We start from the raw sequence: 19673 nt of genomic DNA, 5'->3' as shown, positions 1-19673 counted from the left end.
AGTGCATTTCCCATGTTTATAAGAATCATACGTAACACATTCAAAGTGGGTTGAAGACAACAAAATAATAAATAAAAGAATAAAGGAGAATAGAATGAATTACAGTTTGAGGTGAGTTTGGTATGTCATTAACTGGATTAATATTATCATCTAGCAGAGATGCATATTTGATTATTTGTTGCATTAATTTCATAAAAATACATACATGTATAACATGTCTCAATCAACATTCAGAATGTTTGCAAAATGTAGATGAACATGTATCATGAACATGGTTGAAGATGAAGCTGGAACTTTTTGTTAATGGGTCTAAGCTACCATTTGTGACTCTCATAAATCTGTTTTCTGTGAAAATTCGTACAGCGAGCTAAAAGTTTCTGATATACACATTTTGACAGTGTGACACATTTGGTTATGTCCCCGACAATTTAGATTGACTCTCGCAATTATCACCGTTTACGAAAAATAAATCAGTGAAGGGCATGTTAATCCTCAGTCGATAACTATTACAACTATGCAATGATTATTCAACCATCTAACTTCATCTGATTACAGCATCATCTGAATATTGCCAATGTGCACTTAGAAATTTATCAAGATGTATCACAAGGTTATGATTACCACACAAAACCTTCAAGATTTATTATCATGAAATACATACCAATGAACACTTAAAGAAAATCTAACATTCCATATCCACATGAAGCTTGCCTTGATATAAATGTCTCTCAGTAGTGTTATTAAAGTGTAGTAAAATTGTAATTACGACATCACAGAATGGAATGCATGTTTTCACCTTCAATCTTAGAATCTTCTTTCATGTTTCCACTTTACAATCACATTTTAATGTAGATATACCGTCCTTATGTTGTCGCCCTTCATCCCAAGTTCTCCCTTCTATCCTATCTGTAGATTGTCTTCTTTCCCAAGCCATTGTATTCACATTCCTTGATGATAAGCACGATGCTGTACTTTTTTTTTCTTCTCTGAAACAGTCCAGCTCTTCGCTACTGCATGGCATCAGTCATGTGAAAGAAAAGACAGAAATTAAGAACTTTCGATTAAAATCAAACATCATGATACAAGATACAACTTTCATTTTGAGAAAAAGAAATCAGCCAACTAAGCTGTAGTTGAAATCATTTTGCTCTATTTATATTAAACATAAAACAAAATGGTATACAGGATCAAAGAATGTCAAAAAAATACTGCTGTTCGTCTTTGATGCAAATTCAAATTGTCTCGCCTTTTACATATTTTAATGATGCAAGATCTTATGTCTAGCACTTAGTAAGTCTCATGTAGAAATTAAATTATCATTCACATGAATAAATCTACATGTCCTTGTAAATAAGGCATTGCTTTGAAAAAGCTGAATATTACTAACTGCATTTGGGAAACGGTCTACGACAATCAAACTTCTTTATTATCAGAGACTTTAACATCTTGATTAGACCTAGACTCTAATTACCATTGTATTCACATCCGTTGATGATGTACACGACCCTGTACTTTTTCTTTTCTTTTCTGAGACAGTCCAGTTCTTCGCTAAAACATGGCACCCGTCATCTGAAAGAAAAGAAAGAAATTAAGAACTTTTGATTAAAATCAAACATCATGGTACAAGATACAACTTTAATTTTGAGAAGAAAAAAAAATCAGCCAACAAAACTGAAGTTGAAATTATTTTGCTCTATTTATATTAAACATAAAACAAAATGGTAGGCCTATGCAGGGATCAAAGAATGTCAAAATATACTGCTGTTCGTCTTTGATCCATATTCAAATTGTCTCGTCATTTACACATTTTAATGATGCAAGATCTTATGTCTAGCACTTAGTAAGTCTCATGTAGAGATTGAATTATCATTCACATGAATATAAATCTACATGTACTTGTAAACAAGGCATTGCATTGAAGTAGCTGAATATTACTACCTGCATTTGGGAAACAGTCTACGACAATCAAACCTGTTTCTTATCAGAGACTGTATCATCTTAATTAGACCTAGACTCTACATTATCATTCAGCTTTTAAAGGTATTAACCATTCACCTATAAAACAGTGGCATTGTCATGTGCATCATATCTCTTTGATACTGCACATATTTTCATGAAGTCTGTGCAAGAATGCAAATGAAACACGTCTGCTGTTTGGTATTTATCACCAAAAAAAATCACTAACCCGGAAGTCCTTGGCCTTAGGAATAACACGTGGCGAGTTAGCAGGAATTGACATTAAAATAGAATAAGAATAATCTACTAAATAGGCCTTTGCCTAATGAATGTCTGGTCTAATTATAGACTAAGTGAAGTCTAGACCTTTCACTTTTAAGTTACACAGATTTCATATTACTTAGATCTAGACTACATCTAAATCTAGACATCTAATACTATTAGATCTTGGCAACTTTTGTCTTTGTGACACGAAATTAACTTGTCACGGATGATATTTCGGCGATGTCCAACAGGATGACAGTACCGCTATTACTAAATCAGCAAGTTGACATAGATAACTAACATCAACTTGTTAAAGTACGTTAGAGATGGCACCATATACAATAACCGGTGACACTGACACTGACAGATCTAGCGACTACGTTTAGACTAACGTTAAAGAGTGAGACTCGCCATCTCAGTAAGTCGGCCAAAGACAAAGTCAATACAGGGCTAAGTCAGTGTTACTGTTATGTTAGGCCTAACAAACGTTAACGGTTACTCGGTAAGGTTAGGTTTACCAGGACTCAAGAGTCCTAGTTAAATCAGGCGAGGGACATTTCTTAGGAAGTCCTTCGATTCCAAGAATAAAAAGAGTGAAAGAACAAAGGGAAAAAAGGAAAGAAGAAAGGACAAAAGATTATGTATGGCTGCTGTGGAAATCGACAGCGCCACTGTATCACTATCAATCAAGCGTAAATATATAAACGCCATTTGGTTGGGCCACATTCACAAGTTTTAGGGGAAAAAAGCCCCACCGCTGTGCTGGGTGCACGTCACGAGACCGACACCCACGAGTCATACAGCCCACAAGTCATACAGCTCACAAGTCATACAGCCCACGAGTCATACAGCTCACAAGTCATACAGCCCACCAGTTATACAGCCCACGAGTTCGACACTGAGTAAATTAAGCCCATGAGTTCGACATCAAGTAAAATAAGCCCACGAGTTATACAGCCCATGAGTTCGACATTACGCTCAAAAGGCCAGTATGTAATTTTCCCCTTTATGGAACACCCTGTAAAGGTACATATTTGTAATTGACATGTAGATGGCGCTGTTCATCTTGTCGGTCTCGTGAGCCTTCTTTGCCTAGTGTCGGTCTCGTGGGCTTTCTTTGCCTAGTGTCGGTCTCGTGAACCTTCTTTGCCTATAGTGTCGGTCTCGTGGGTTTTCTTTGCCTTGTGTCGGTCTCGTGAGCCTCTTTTGCGTACTGTCGGTCTCGTGAGCCTTAATTGTGTAGTGTCGGTCTCGTGGGCTTTCTTTGCTTAGTGTCGGTCTCGTAAGCCTTTTGTGCCTAGTGTCGAACTCATGGGCTGTATGACTCGTGAGCCGTATAACTCATGGGCTGTATGACTCGTGGACCTATTTTTGATGTCGGTCTCGTGGACCGTATGACTCGTGGGTGTCGGTCTCGTGGGATGATCCCGCTGTGCTTAGGTACTCCACTCGAACTAACGTTAGACATACACTACACACAGTACGGTACTACGGCTGAATTCACAAGTATACTTTAACACTGCACTGTACAGGAAAGCCACCTAACCTGTAGAGTACTCGTAGTGTTTAGGTAGTATCACTAGACCACATACTGTCATAGATGACATCTACACCAACGCTGCACACTGGCACTGGTCCGACGGTCCCTGACCAGGAAAAATCACTGTTGGACACTGACCAGTAACTTTTTCAGGAATGGACCAGTAAAGATTGGGGGAAAAAATGGGTGGACTCTACCTACTATTACCACTAGTCTAGATGTAGATCTAGAGCTAGACTACCGGTATGGCTCTGAACTGTGTTAATTTGACTTGGTCTTAGACTTCAGCTGATCTTAGTTTTAGTAACTGGTATTACAAGTAAAGTCTTAACTTAGACTTAATAGTTAGACTTGAAAGTAAAAGTCTAACATGTCTAACTTCATTCTTTACTCTTCCTTTGAGTTTTACTGTTAGACTTTTTATCTTTTTTTTTTTTTAGTTTAGTACGCCTAGGACTACTTTGTCAATCTCATGATTTCATTTTCAACTCAAAAGTCAAGGCTTTTAGTGTCTTCGAGACTTTGAAATCTTGCAATCTGCATGTCTTGCACACAGACGTTACGACTACAGTACTCAGTAGTCTCAGAAGTAACGACATAAGTTGAAAAGAAACAATAAATAATATGATTTGGGATCTAATTTGAAATTGTATGGCGTTTACAGACTAGGCTTCATAAGCATCACGCGATTGAATACATGGGACTACACACTACCGCAATTAATGGTTATGGTAGTCCAACTGAAACTTATTTTGAGCATGATTTTAATTAGCCCGACCAGACACTGTTACGCTATGCGAAAACAGCGTCTGACACGCACGGCATGCAGCCTCGAAGTGAGGAACCTCAACACAACTACAAAACTTAGGAACATGTATACTTTTCTCCTTTAAACAGAATACTTTACTCACGTTAAATGCTACAGAAGAATAGTTCGCCACACTGGGTCCATGGAGACCACTTGCGATAAGTCCGTGGAACAAATAAATGACACTTTCTGGCGCAATTCCTGACCGCCGGGCTTCGTCGTTGCAGGATTCAAAATGGCGCCTTGACTTATGCGCATGCGTGACCGGATGTGCTCCAGAGCGAGCGCGTGTGCGTTGAAAGTGTCGAACAAACCTTGGCGTCTGCGACACAATAACCCAGTACAGTTTATAGCTGTATACCTTATACTAGTAACCGTGCGTACGCTGCTTGAAAGGGCATTCACATCACGTGACCACCCGATATCTGAGCTTGGCCTGGCGTGAAAGATTGTGTACGGTGTGGACATGCTGGATATGATGATCAATTTCGGTAAGTTTCATTACGTACATTTGAATATATATAGCATCAGATGTAGAGTAAATATTGAAGAGTATACTCGATGAGTTTGAGGTGACAAAAATGATCGTAAGTATCAAAAGTCAAAGCTATCGTGTACGATTACGTCGCCTCTCCCAGTGATTGGTGGTCGCGCGCGTACAGCCCTGTCGCGACGTACCATGTACAGCGACTGGGCTGTGTATAGTTAGATTTTAATAGGATTATAGCTTACCATTCACTTCACTCGTGGACAGTGGACTGGCTTAGGTCGTCATTCATCTTTCAGAAGGTTTGGTTCTCACTCTGAGATCTGGATTAGGGCCAAAACCTAATTCTAGGCCAGTAAGTTGAACAAAGCTCAAAGTAATGCAACTGCGACGGTTCGTAAAACCCGCATTGCTCTTCACCGTAGCAATTCGGGTTTTACGAACCGGTGTATCTTTCGTGCGTCGGTTCGTGAAACTCCTTTTTCTCAATTTCTCGATATTTCGAGTACCGTCGTTTTTTTCTTTCTTTGATAAAATCAAGAATAATTAATTTTGTGATCTAAAATTTTGGGATTTGGTAGAGTTTTGAAAGCACTTTCATTTGGTACCAATATCTCGATTTTGAAAATTTTGACCAAAATCGAAATAGCGTCAGTTCGTGAAAACACCGACGAATTATGAACGTCATCAACTATGTCTTTCTACATACTTCTGGGGAGGGGGGCAAGTGTGTCAGGGAGCGACATTGTTATCAAGTAGAAAAATTTAATTGTATTCTTCTTACCCCCGCCCCAAAAAAGAATTAGTATTCTTCATCCCCCAAAAAAGAGACACACAAAAAAACACACAAATGAATTTAAAAGAGGACAATAACGATGTAAGGAATGATTTTAGAGCTTTGATAATGCCATCGTGCTATTTTTAATAGGCTTTCCCAGTTTTTAGCTAGAAGATGGAGAAGATATAGATTTTACCTCTTCTCTTTCCCGATTCACTAGTTGCTGATTCTATTTTATATATTCTACCCTCCTGCTTTGACGTTTTGCAGTAAGATCTATTTGTAATTTTCTCTGTAACTATAATGTAATTCTACTGATTAAAACGTTTATATCGCAGGGATTCACCTCAATTTTGTGGCTTGTGTTATTCTCCGAACAGTACATTTTATCGTGAAAAACAATAGCTGTTTTCATGGATGCATCTGGTTTTTTCCAAATCCCTAACGCTACCTTAATAGACGATTACGTTATTTTTTGTTTTTAATTAATACTAAATCAACACCCTCGCAGGTTTAGTGTGGAAAGATCTGTTACACACTTTTACTGTACTTTGTTCATTTTTTTTTTCTTCACAAACACACACCCATGCAAACACAATTAAAGATCTTGATCATTTCGGGGGGGGGGGGGGGGGGGGGCAACTGATGGGGTAACACCCTGCCGGAGATGCCAACTCTTCTTTTCCATCTCTCATTAATATCTTCCTATGCTATTATCAGGACACCCTATACAATGCATTGGTCTATAGGTGGCGCTGCTCATCCTGTCGGTCTCATGGGCCTTCTTTGCTTAGTGTCGGTCTGGTGAACCTCTTTTGCGTCATGTCGGTCTCGTGAGCCTTGTATGCGTAGCGTCCGTCTCGTGGACCTTTTAAGTGTAGTGTCGGTCTCGTGGGCTTTGTTTGCTTACTGTCGGTCTCATGAGCCTTTTGTGCGTAGTGTCGGTCTCGTGAGCCGTATAACTCCTGGGCTTATTTTACTTGATGTCGAACTCGTGGGCTTTATTTACTCAGTGTCGAACTCGTGGGCTGTATAACTGGTGGGCTGTATGACTTGTGAGCTGTATGACTCGTGGGCTGTATAACTTGTGAGCTGTATAACTTGTGGGCTGTATGACTCGTGGGTGTCGGTCTCGTGACGTGCACCCGTTCAGTGCTCCTGGTGTCACTGAAGTCCAAATTTGTATTATCTATACAAAGCTAAAAATGATCATGTACATCAAACATGCACTAATGTACACTGTATTTAATGATCCAACTAAAACTTTTCAGGTGATATTGTTATAGTTTTAAATCATGTGACGGGCAATTAAAGCCAGACCTACAGTCACATGCTGCTCATGAAGCAATAAAGCTACTTTTCAATCGTAACAGCAAAGTGAGCAAATGTGCATTCCTATGTCTTATTTGGGGTCTAGGGCAATTACCCCCTGGCCAATTACTACGGATCGTTCCCCTGGCCCTAATCCTAATCCTAATCCTGAACCTTATCCTTTGAATAACCCAAACTCCTAACCCTAAACCTAACCCTAATATTAAGTCTTACCTTACCACTAACCAGTATTTAGCGGGGGGGGGGGGAATGTAATTGCCCTCTGGGGGTAATTGCCCGGATACGGTCTTATTTGTTCACTGAGGTTCAGTAAGAGTACATTGTCTTCTTTGATTTGTTTACGTGAACCTACATTTTCGTAAGTGGGAAATATTGTGATATTTGTATGACACTTTGACTTCTCACACCCAGCTGCTGAAAAAATAACTTTTGAATGTATAATTATAATTGACTGTTTCTACCCTTGTGTACTTTCTTATTTTAAAGGTGCCTAGACCCGGTAGTTGCTGCGGCGCTTTTGGATGAGAGTGCCGATCACCATTAGCATTGATACGAAGACTGCTGAAATTGAGCTGTAGTTAAGAGTAAAGCGCGTAGGTGTTGCTAGGTATATAATGTTGCCTTCGTTGTCTTCTCTTGCCTGTCAGACAGTCCGTAGAATTCGAATGCCACGGTGCATGCTTAGTTGTATGACTTCAGAGAAAAAAAAATAAAGCTGTCATCATCAGCCGAATCATGAGCCAAACTGTCATCGGACCACTGACTACAGTGGATTGGACTTCTTCGGACTTATGGAAATTGGTCAAAGCTTATGCGCTAACGATAAAGAGGAGTCGATAGCATAGGTCTCTGAAGGAAACTTGTGCCGTGCGCCCGTGTACGCATTCCAGCAAACCACCGGGTCTATGTGCCTTTAAATGCTAATAACAGTACAGTCAACTCCAGTCAATCAGTTTTGACTGAAAAAGCGCATCAAATTGGGCAATGTTTGACTTCTGCATGTTCAGAGGAATACACATGATAGGCCATAAATATTGGGACTGTTTGGTTTCCTGAATTTGGCCATAGTGTATTCGATATGTGTTGTTGGGAGAGCTTTGGCTGTGTGAGAGTCAATGCTGGTAAGAGCATCAACCTACTCGTTGCTACGTATAGCTTCTTTTATTAAACAGTGAATCAATTAACACAATCTGCACCCATCCACTAACACACACATGGAAGTCAGTTTTTTTTTTACTTATATGATTTTCATTTAAGTAATCCAAAGCTTTTACTTGCTCAAAAGTCGATTAGACATCACGTACAGTCCGGATACATGGAACACTCTTCCTGAGGAGTTGAAACAGTGTGCCTCCTTGTTTTCATTCAAAGTAAACTTAAAGAAGCATAGTTTAGTGACAGTATACTTCAAATACGAATTAAGCACGAATAATTTATATGACTCATGTTTGTCTCCCGATAGCAACATCGCATGTCGTTCCATCTTTCAGCAGACAATTCTATAATTCTAAATTCCAGCCTATCTGCCCCTGTGCACTTTCAAGCACTTGCACGCACATTCACCACCATCACACATCAGAGTTTATTTTCCCCTGCTATCTTCGCAGCAGAATTTATATTGTTACGAGTCTAGTACGTCCCTACCTTTTCCTCGGGCGGGCCATCTTTTCAAGCAATGCTTACAATGGCGGCCCTCTGCATTATCGCTTCTTAAATATAATATTGTTATTGTAATCCCTGCTGCATAGACATGCATACTGTAATATCATATCATTAATTTCCTTTTATATCGTTGTCTATGCAAGTCAAACGACTCTGTTTCAAATATACTTTGTATGTTTCCCATGTTCTTGATTATGTAATTTATGTACATTGATTTGCAGAAAATAAAGTATTTATTAAACAAATACATATTTTTAGGCTATAGCTAAAAGAAAAATAATGGAGAATTGATTTTCTCCTGTTTCAGAGTCCAGGTTCATTTTCATGTTTACAAATATACTGTATCATAATACATATGTATATGAATTGTAAGATAGAATTGTTGTTCTGCTCCAGGTAATTTACTGAAAATATTTTTATATCATCTCTTTATTTGAAGATTCTATTGTGTTAATTATTGATCATTATTCATCAAACAGCAAAGCAATTGTGAAAAAATATATTTCTCCAAACTTACGATGGATCCATTGTAAAACTATGGTTTTACCTTACGTCAAAACAACGGTTTTTTTGTGTTTTTTTGTTTTTTTTTGTTTTTTTTTTACAAGGGATGTCTTATGCAGACAATAATGAACCATTCACTTTCCATCTATTTTCATCTTATCGACTGAAAGGCTAAGTAGGTAGGTGCCCGATACGTGGATTGCTATAATGTGTGGTAATCTGTCAAATATTTTGAAGAAGGGCTTCCGTCTGTACAAAACTTTCATCATAATCATTCACTTAAATTGAAAAATATGTTACTGAATGATATCACTGAAATTTAAAGGAAAGATGGCCTACTTGGCAATGCACTAGCTAATATAATATGTTTTAATTAAAAAAAGATAAAAATAAGGAAAAAAACAGAACTAAATTTTGACTATTGACGGATGGGGAGAAGCCCTGGCAATATTTCGTGGATAAGGCAAAATGTAAAAAAAAAAAAAAAAAAAAAAAAAAAAACAGTAGACGTGAAATGAAATGAGGTGAGCTAAGGTTCATGCAGGATATGCACAAGATGTAGCCCTGAACATTGTCCCGTAATCTATTTGGATGTAATGATTTACCATACACATTGTATATGGTTTTATGTGTGTGTTTTTTTTCTATAGTCATCATTTTCAGTTAAACGACAATGTCTTGTATACGCAGCAACTAGCATAGAATATTTCCTGCTATTAAGTTACCACATCTCTGTGCTTCCCCGAGCCACTCGCCAAAGTCGCATTGCCTGCGGGAGTCGCCGAGCAGCCGATGTTTCCCTGGGTCACTGCACCGGGCTACCATAAAGGATCCACCGGGGACCAAATCACGTGGGTGGAGCTCTCTTGTCTCTTCACCATTCAAAAAGAATTTCATTGAGATATCGCCTTCACTCTCCGGCACCAAGCAGGGTATCTGTTGTCTCACTGTCGTGATGGAGAGAGAGAGAGAGAGAGAGAGAGAGTCTTACCTTTTATACCATCAGTCCTGTTACCACTTTGTTTATTTGCAATACAGCCATGCAAAGTAGCTAACTATCTTTCTTATTAATCTAGATATACAACACTCTTTCACTTTTGAATATAAAGCTGGTGTAGAAAATTAAAATTTGTTCCGAATATTTGGAATACTCACGTATTAAAAAAAAAAAAAAAAACAGAGAGTGGTATGAAAAACTGTCCACAGTGATATCATATTTGATCGGAAATGTGGTAAAGCTTTACTATGTCAAATAAAAGAGAAGGACTTGATCTACTGAGTGAAATCAAAGCATCATTTGGAGGAGTATGCCTCGGAAAGTGTGAAACCACCATTTAGCACAGCTGCACCACTCTTCAAAATAGGTCTGTCATAATTACCCGTATTGTCTCGTATTTCATTTTCTCGGCCCATCTGCATGCGAGTTTATTTGTATCAAAGAAACAAGGTGTCAAATCACAAACATTGCATTCACGGCATCGGACTTTACAATCTAATCCATTAACAACATGCAGATATCTTTACAGCATGGCCTTTTTCACATTGTGGAGAAAAGTTTTTTTTTTTTCGCCCAACTTGACGTGACTTTTCAACGGGTAGTCAATGGAAATGCCCTGAACACGAAATTGGTGACTTTTATACTGTACTTCAAGGCACACACACACACACACACAAAAAAAAAAAAAAAAAACTAGATGGTTTGATATATCATCTGGTAATAATATAGGTGAAACTTATGAAATTGCATGCTGGTGAAATTAAATTGAATGAACTATAGTTATCATACTAAATGCCGATCTCGGTGATCATTCAAATTCACTTGACAAGAATGACCAGATCGTTAAATCGAATGCAAATCTGATGAATTTGGGCGGGAAAACCTATAATTATATATATATTATTATCATATGATATTATATTATTGTGAATATATATACATGTATATATATATATATATATATATATATATATATTTATATATATGAAGAGTTTGTTGCAAAAACCGATAAGTCCATATTTGTCAAATGGAGATATTTGCGATTAAAGGTCAAGAAAAATAAAGAGAATAATAAGAAAATGTTTGCTTCTTTTGACCATAATTTCAAAAATGTACCTTTATGTGTAGTGACCGATATATCGTTAAAAAGGTATTATTTTGTATTTTATGACAGATACCGTACTTCAAAATCTTCAAAAATGGACTTTTACGTTTTTGCAAACAAACTTTTCATATATATTATTATTACACTTTCCAAATTCAAATTTAAAAATATTAGTAGTCACAGTTACAAATTGATGAATTCAGTGTTACGACTCTTGTTTAGCAGTGTCTGTCATTGGCAGTTTGCTCTATGAAATAATTCCGTTTCTCTTTTGTGTTGAAATTCACTGCCGTATGCATCGACGCTCTTTGGCATTATTTACTAAAAAAATAATGCTGTTTATTCTAGGCTGTTTCACACTTAAAGAGTAAACAGGGCTAACGATCATGACATGACAAATTATTTCTCAATGAAATATTTGCGAGATGATTTTGATAGTTGAAAGACGGTGACATGTCAAATCTGTTCTTCCTCATCAAGTCCAATGATTTTAAATATCTTGAGCCGTCAATGACACAGTTTTCACGGAATATTCTTTTCATGAAATGATAAGTGTTTTGTTTGATTGATTGTTTGTTTATTGTTGTCCAAAGATGCGACTAAAAAACAGGCTAACTATAGTCAAGTGGGCAGGCAAATCCACGATTTTAATGCGGCTGTGAGTACTCCAGGTCAGCGTCGGGGCGTCTTAGATCGATGTGCATCGTTAACGTTATTTCTTTTATTCAGGTTTTTTTTTTTCTGGCTAACAGAAGATTTACACCTATCCTGTACGTTTAGTTCCGACAAAACTGGACAATTAATTGTCAACTGTTAATTTCTGATGACGAAAATAAAGTAACATGTTCACTAATATTGTTGGTGTAGTCTGTGATTGTCTGAACGGAAATAGCAAAGTATGACAAACACAACAGCGAAAATTTGTCAAACTTAAAGGCATAATTTACCATTTGCAGTTGAAACAAAAACCCAGCATTAGTGCTTCAAAACAGTTCTAGAATGTGAGTTAGGGATAAAAACAACCAATGTAAAAATTTGAACCAGTATAGTCGATGTTAAGAATCATTAAATATACAAAATGTGAACAATAGTTATGATAAAAATGTTTCTAGGCTAAACCGTCTACAGTTATGGTTTAATGATAAAAATAGTGATATCTCCTTATATTTTGGGCTTTATTGCAAAAATTTTATATGGTAGGATGTTTTGTGATACTACTGACCTACACATAAGCATCAAAAGTGATATCTTGAACATTGTTTAAATCACTGCTCCCAAAGGTAAACAGGACCTTTAAAGTTTTCTAAACAGTTCACAGTTCAACAGTTAAATTGAATTGAATAATTAAATATGTTAAAGATTGAGTAGATGATGGCATCACTTTTCAACTTTCAGTTGATCGTTCAAAAGACTAAGGCGAAAATTTCATTTTTTTTCCTGCTGTTTAACAAAAGTCTCAAACATAATTTCGATATATATAAATATAATATTATATATACATACAGTATATATACATACACATGTGTATGTCTATATATGTATATATGTATATTGTACATATATATATATATATATATATATATTATTATCATTATCATTAATGTCTCAATAATATTGCTCACGTAGTAGACATGTCAGGGTTTCAAGCATAATTGTGCTTAAAATTGAACGGAAAACTGGATATTTCAGGTTTTTATGCATAAACTGTTCGGGTTTCTTAAGTTTCTTAATTTTCATAAAATGTTGATCAAATTGAACTGGTTGTACTCGGAAAAATTTACTCTTTATTTACACGCTAATATTAAACTGTTCTGGAATTGCCCTTTAAGATAATTGGATGCAATATTTTGCCCTCCCCCCCCCCCCGCACAAACTGGAGGAGATAGCCCTCATACCAGAATTATCAAGATTAATGCAACGACTTGTTCACTACGGGGGCGGGAGGCAATATGTTTTCTAACATTACAATATCTATAGCTATCTTGAAGATGTTATCTAGCGGTTTATTTTTGATTGGATTATTTCTAGAGTCAAAGTCAAACAGGAAATGATGTAAGCTTGATTACAATCAGAGCATGGAGCTTCTTGTCGGAGCATCATTACTAAATTTTCCCTGACCCCCCACCCCCTCCCCCCCCCCCCCAAGTAGGTTTCTTTGTTTTTCAAATGCTCTGCCACTGCCGGGGGGGGGGGAGAAACCTACATCGAAAATCCCTTTCGTTGTTACCTATATGTATTCCAAGCATTTGTGAGTGATAATAACTATACCCATTAAAATCTTTAAGTTACTGTCACACTCTATACCTCCAGCTTTAAATAAGATCTTCGAATAAAAGCTTGCAATCTAATTTCATTTGCACATTTTTCTATTTTTCAGCAAAGGTTTGATTTTTCCTGAGCTATATCATGTTGAAACTATTATTTTTTTCTTTATTTTTGTCGTGCCGTCTGTACCATTTTCATACCACACGTCAAGAAACGCTTATGATATCAGAATAGATCTATGATTGAAAATATATTTCACATGGCATGACTTCCACAAATCATCCTTACCGGAATAAAGATATAAAAGAAATCGACAATTAACTATTTTTTTTTTCAGTTCTGTGTATTAATATAATCACCACATTGGGGCCAGGAAACAGACAAGTGGCTATTTCTGCAAACTATGTGCAACGGCCGAGGAGGGTGTGCGCGATATTCATCCTCACATGTCACTAAAACACTGACATTCATTCAATGGGGGTAACCGTGCTCCGATACCGGGTTTACCGTCTAGGTACCCCATTGATTGACACGTGATGAACATGATCTAGCCTCAACTGTTGCAGGAGGTGAAGAAGAAATTTAGCTCGAGACAGCTGCATAACAGCTTAGCACGCTGTGTATAGTGAAAGACACGCACAAGTAAGTAGCTATAGTTCCCATGGTTCCATAGTTATCTATTCAAATCCAAATTCCTGTTCTTTTGATGAATTATATTTGACGTCACTTTGGAGCTCTTTCAGCTTCAACCTACTACCATCATTTAAAGTCTTATATTTATGAAATTACCTTTTATTTTCTCCACCCTGCATTCTTAACCCTTCTTTCTTTTTAGTTTTGGTTTGCAATATCAACCCCACTCTGTCGCGAACATCGTGCCAGCTCAACTGAAAGAAATAAAGATAAGACTAGTGTGAATCAGAGATTATGATCAATATTATCGATCGTTAATAAAGATCTGTCGTAGTTTTAAACATATCTTTAATAATTGCTGAACAAACTCTGTGTTCCTGGGAACTTTGATGGCATCTTTTACCATACTTCATTTCCCACCCTTGAAATTCAGACGCTTAGCGCCTCAGCTCGAAAATCTCTAGAAAAGAGGATAAACCTGGCCTTCTATAGACTGAGTAAGGGGTCTGGTACAAGAATTAATTGGTCCACCATATCATAATCCTTTAATAGTCGAGTTGTATCATATAGGCTGTATATCGATGTTACTTCTCTGTGAAGAGCAAACGGGCTCATGTATTCTTACAAAGAAAAATGGGCACGACAATGAATTCTTCTTTGCAATGACAGGAAAAAAAAAAGATCACCATTCTTTCTTCTATTAGAATGATTTATTCCTCCTGAAAAATGATAACTTCTCTTCCTGCCAAACACGAGTCGTTTTATCATTTTACATAGAACAAAAAAATCAGTAACTTAAGAAACAGAAAGAGTATTGCTTTGTTTTATTGCCTTCCTGAGCAATCAATTAATAGGCACTATAATTTAGCTTTTCAAAATGTCTCATATTCCCATTCATATCCATCACCTTGGATTTCATTTTCTCTTATTAAAGTTGAGAGGAATTGAGCGCATTCCTCTTTCCACACATGTATTTCCTCCTCCAGTGCAACTTGAACAAGAGCACGCGCAAGATTTCTATGTCTTCTATGACACTCTGTAAGACATGAGCATCTCTCTTACCACACGTCGGCCACGGTCGCGACCAATCACCGTCTTGACAAGACACCCATATGTACTGACTTTGGGTGGATTGAGACCGATATCCTGCTCTGCACTCGATGCTGACCCAGAAGTCTACACCATGTGTGTACCCTTCAGCCAAAGGTGTACTTTGGGAGTATGGAAATGTCGAGGATGTAACGCTGTAGTTTCCAGTAGGTGTTGTGGCTGGCATGCATTTTAAAATCTCTGCAAAACATACAGAAACAAAAAGTGTACTACAAAGGACCAAAAATAACTGAAATGAACATGAAAGGAATCCTTCCATAACACCAAACATGAATATTTGGAATCGAAGCTTTTTTTTTTTACTTGTTTGTTTGCGTTTTGCCAAACATTTTCGTTTAAGTGCTTGAAGGACTGAGTAGGAAAGAACAGAGGAGTGGATGGTTGAGAAAACCCACCCTTTCCCGGAAATTAGTAGAATAAATGCAAATTATGAAGAAGGCGGACACAGAGAGAGAGAGAGAAAGAGAGAGTGTGTGTGTGTGTGTGTGTGTGTGCGTGTGTGTGTGTGTGTGTATGTGTGTATTTGTATACTCGTATGCTCTGTAGATATTTCTTTCAAGAATTAGTGTGTATAGTTCAGAGTTTGGTTCTTTACTTGTCGAGGTTATTCTAAATACTCAGAAGCATTCTCGTAAATTATTGTTTGTTTATATTCTTTTTGTTTAGACGAACATCTTGTCGCTATAAAGAGCTATAAAATCTCAAAAGCAGTATGCTTTAGAATCTATCCTAGTTTTGTGAGCACATCAGAAGCACTGGTAATGAAAATATGTTAAAGGGATCTTATAGTTAGGGTTTAGGCCAAACTTCAGGTTTTTAACTTTTTTTGTGAGATAAGAAAGCCATTATAGAATGTGAAAGAGCATGTAATTCCCTGAGGAAATTCAACGTTTACTTGATAAAAATTGATTTTGAAATGACTGAGATAGCAAAAACAGAGCAATCATAATAAAAGATGGGACACACCTTTCATTACGTTTGCTTTGTTTTACCATGGATCCTTAGGATCTATGGTTTTACTTTGTTTCTGGATTTCTCAGTCATTAAAAAAACACCTAAAAACAAAAACGGGTTTTCATCGACAAAACTTTGAATTCCTCTAAGAATGGTATGCTTAGTAGTATTTCATAAGATGTTTCTTGGTATCTCACAAAAAGTTAAAAGCCCAATTATCATCTTCATTCAATACTATACATTCCTTTTAATGTCGTTTATAGATGTGTTATGAATACCTTCAGTAGTAAATGGGAAGAGACTGAAGTGAATTCGTCTGCCTGAGATCCACTCTAACCGAAAGACGATTCCTTAGATCACGTTTTTCAATAGGAATATTGGAAACATTCCTCGTGCTATTTATTGTTTGTTTTTTCTTGAGGCCAAAAATCAAAATTAACCCACTTCTTACGATTTTTGTTTCAGTCCCTGTGGACATGAATGATCTTATTGTGCAGGATCCATTAGGTGACCGTTTGCAGTGAACTCATGTAGCAGACTATAAGATATGAGTATAGTATACTCATGTATTTTCGTAAAGGCGCCCCCTCTTTAAGGACTTCCTGGATCCGCCCCTGCCCCCAACAACCCCAAAGCTTTGTCCAAAGCCCCTGACACAGAAAGGGTCAAACTGACTCACCACATGTTGGCCATGACTCAGACCACTGCCCATCGTCACAGACCATCCTGACCTGTTCTTTGGGAGTATAGCCCAAGGAGCACGTGACTACTATCACGCTGCCGTGATCATATTCCTCGCTTGTACTAGGCAAAGAAGTAGCGATGGCGTTGAGCGGAAGCACAGTGAAGCCACTTGTTTGCTCATTTTGTCGCGAACATCGTGCCAGCTCAACTAAAAGAGAGAAAACAAAACAGAGCGCAATCAATATTTGTAATATCGTGTATAAAGATACACGTGTCTTGGCTTAAAAGGGATCATCCCTCGAGTCGCGCAAAGCATGAGCTAGAAACCAAATAATCATATGGTGCATGACCTAGACATTAGAAAAAAAAGTCCATGAGTCATATGTGTTGTAATGGTGGACTGGATTCAATGATGAACAGAGGACACAGTTGTTTAACTATAAATATAACAACTTTAATCCACTATCACAAACGAGCGTCATGGTAATGACTGCGGCTCTGACCGTATCACTCAATAATAGAATACATTAAATATGCATACACTTATGATAAATATAGTGCGCGCTTATACAACATCCCCCTTCTTCTGAAAAGATACAATGACGAATATTTTAAAACATTTCTCGCAGACAAATTAAATCTATATTATACTTGAAACAGCTGGTGTCATAAATACAGTAGCTCAAAAACTCCTTTCATCGGTGTAATGCTCGGTGTTCGGCATGAGTGTCGCCAAGTGGAATAAACTGGGTATCATATGGCGTGCGCCAAATGCCACCTGCCGTGCTTCAAAATGGTGTTCCAGTTCGCACCATTACACGGCCATTTGATTCTAAATTTCACCATGTTGGCGCCATTTGCGCCGATGGACGGCTACTTTGCGCCACTTGGTGATTAGTTTGTGCCAAAGGTCGCAAAATTGGTTTAAACTTGCTGTCACTTTGCGCTACTTGCCGACTATATGAATATCGGCCATCGACTACCTAAAGGGCGCCACTTGGTGATTAGTTTGTGCCAAAGGTCGCAAAATTGGTTTAAACTTGCCGTCACTTTGCGCTACTTGCCGACTATATGAATATCGGCCATCGACTACCTGGTTCAGAACCTCCTAAGCTGCTGTATGAACAAAATCTCTACTAAATATTTACAATTTCCATACGTCCGAGGCTTTTGATAATGTTGGAGTGATGATGCTGCTCCATCAGAAGATCATGAGAGATGCTGAGGTGGCCACTGCCTATCAACTTATGGTGGCTAATCCTGAAGAAGAAGAGCCTCGTAAGAAGAAAAGGAAGCACAAATGGTGGTTTAGACCCATGCTCCACCCACAGCTAAGGGCCGAACGTGGACAGTACCATACCCTCATGAATGAGCTGAGGGAGAATGACAAGAGGAAGTTCAGGAACTACACCAGGTTGTCCCAAGAGATGTTTGATGAGCTGTTGATCAGGCTTACACCCCACCTGCAGAAGGACACCCACTTCAGGAAGGTCATTCCCCCTGGTCTCAAGTTGTGCGTCTTCCTGCGCCATCTCTCCACTGGGGCCACCTATGCCAAGCTGGGTTACAACTTCAGAGTGGGCAAGGAAACCACCCAGAAGTTTGTCCCTGATGTAGCCAGAGCGATAGTGGATGAATATGCTGCAGAAGTCATCTCCCTTCCCACAACCAATGAAGGCTGGCTTGAGGTTGCAGGTGATTTTGAAGCCAGATGGAATCTTCCTCACTGTCTGGGAGCCTTGGATGGAAAGCACATCCGTATTCAGAAGCCCAAGAACTCAGGCAGCCTTTACTTCAACTACAAGCAGTTCTTCTCGGTTGTCCTGATGGCTCTCGTAGATTCAAAATACCAGTTCCTGTGGATCGATGTGGGTGGGGTTGGCCATCAATCTCATGCCCAGATCTACAACAACAGTGAACTGAAGGAGTGCATTAATGCTGGCACTTTAGGCATCCCAAATCCAGCTCCTCTACCCCATGATGATGACGACCATCCTATGCCTCACTTTTTCGTGGGAGACGATGCCTTCGCCATGAGGACGTACATGATGAAACCCTATGGCCGTCGTAACCTTGACCAACAGCAGAAGATCTTCAACTACAGGCTGTCCAAGGCAAGGCGTGTTGTTGAAAACGCCTTTGGTATTCTGGCCTTGCGGTTCCATTGCTTCCTTGGCCAGATGAGACATGAACCAAACACAGTCCGCCTGCTCGGTGAAGCTGCCATCATGCTGCACAACCTCATCCGGAAGCGCTATCAGGCACTGGATGTCCGCATGTTGGACCAGGAGGATACCCAGCACGACCTCATCCCTGGAGCTTTAAGAACTGCCGCCATCACTGAGGATTTGGACAGGCCCATCAGGGGAAACAGGGACACTGAGCTTACCAAACGCCAGAGGGATACGCTCAAGTATTACTTCAACAGTGCGGGAGCGGTTGCATGGCATGATAAGATGGTCTAGACAACATTGTGGAGTACTTTTGCACAAGAGTAAGGACTGTCTTAGAAAACATCGATTGTGATATTGTAGTTCACTATGGACTGGTGTGATGCACTAGTCTGTTTAAAGGTATAAATAAGGAGTACCTTC

The 19673-nt window shown here is 38.4% G+C and overlaps 1 protein-coding gene across 1 annotated transcript in view; it reads right to left on the bottom strand.

The window, feature by feature from the left end:
* The window catches only part of LOC140229595 (complement factor H-related protein 5-like), a gene marked incomplete at its 5' end in the record, with an annotated part of 197862 nt that overhangs the window by 137935 nt on the left and 40254 nt on the right, over positions 1-19673 (bottom strand). The window contains 2 exon segments of the mRNA XM_072309840.1: positions 15394-15621; positions 17075-17287. Coding sequence (XP_072165941.1) covers positions 15394-15621; positions 17075-17287 — 441 coding nt within the window.

The sequence above is a fragment of the Diadema setosum genome, chromosome 6 (assembly GCF_964275005.1).
Source record: "Diadema setosum chromosome 6, eeDiaSeto1, whole genome shotgun sequence".
In the NCBI taxonomy this organism is placed as follows: domain Eukaryota; kingdom Metazoa; phylum Echinodermata; class Echinoidea; order Diadematoida; family Diadematidae; genus Diadema; species Diadema setosum.
The sequence above is the reverse complement of the archived record's forward strand: the minus strand, read 5'-3'. Positions and strand labels throughout refer to the sequence as shown.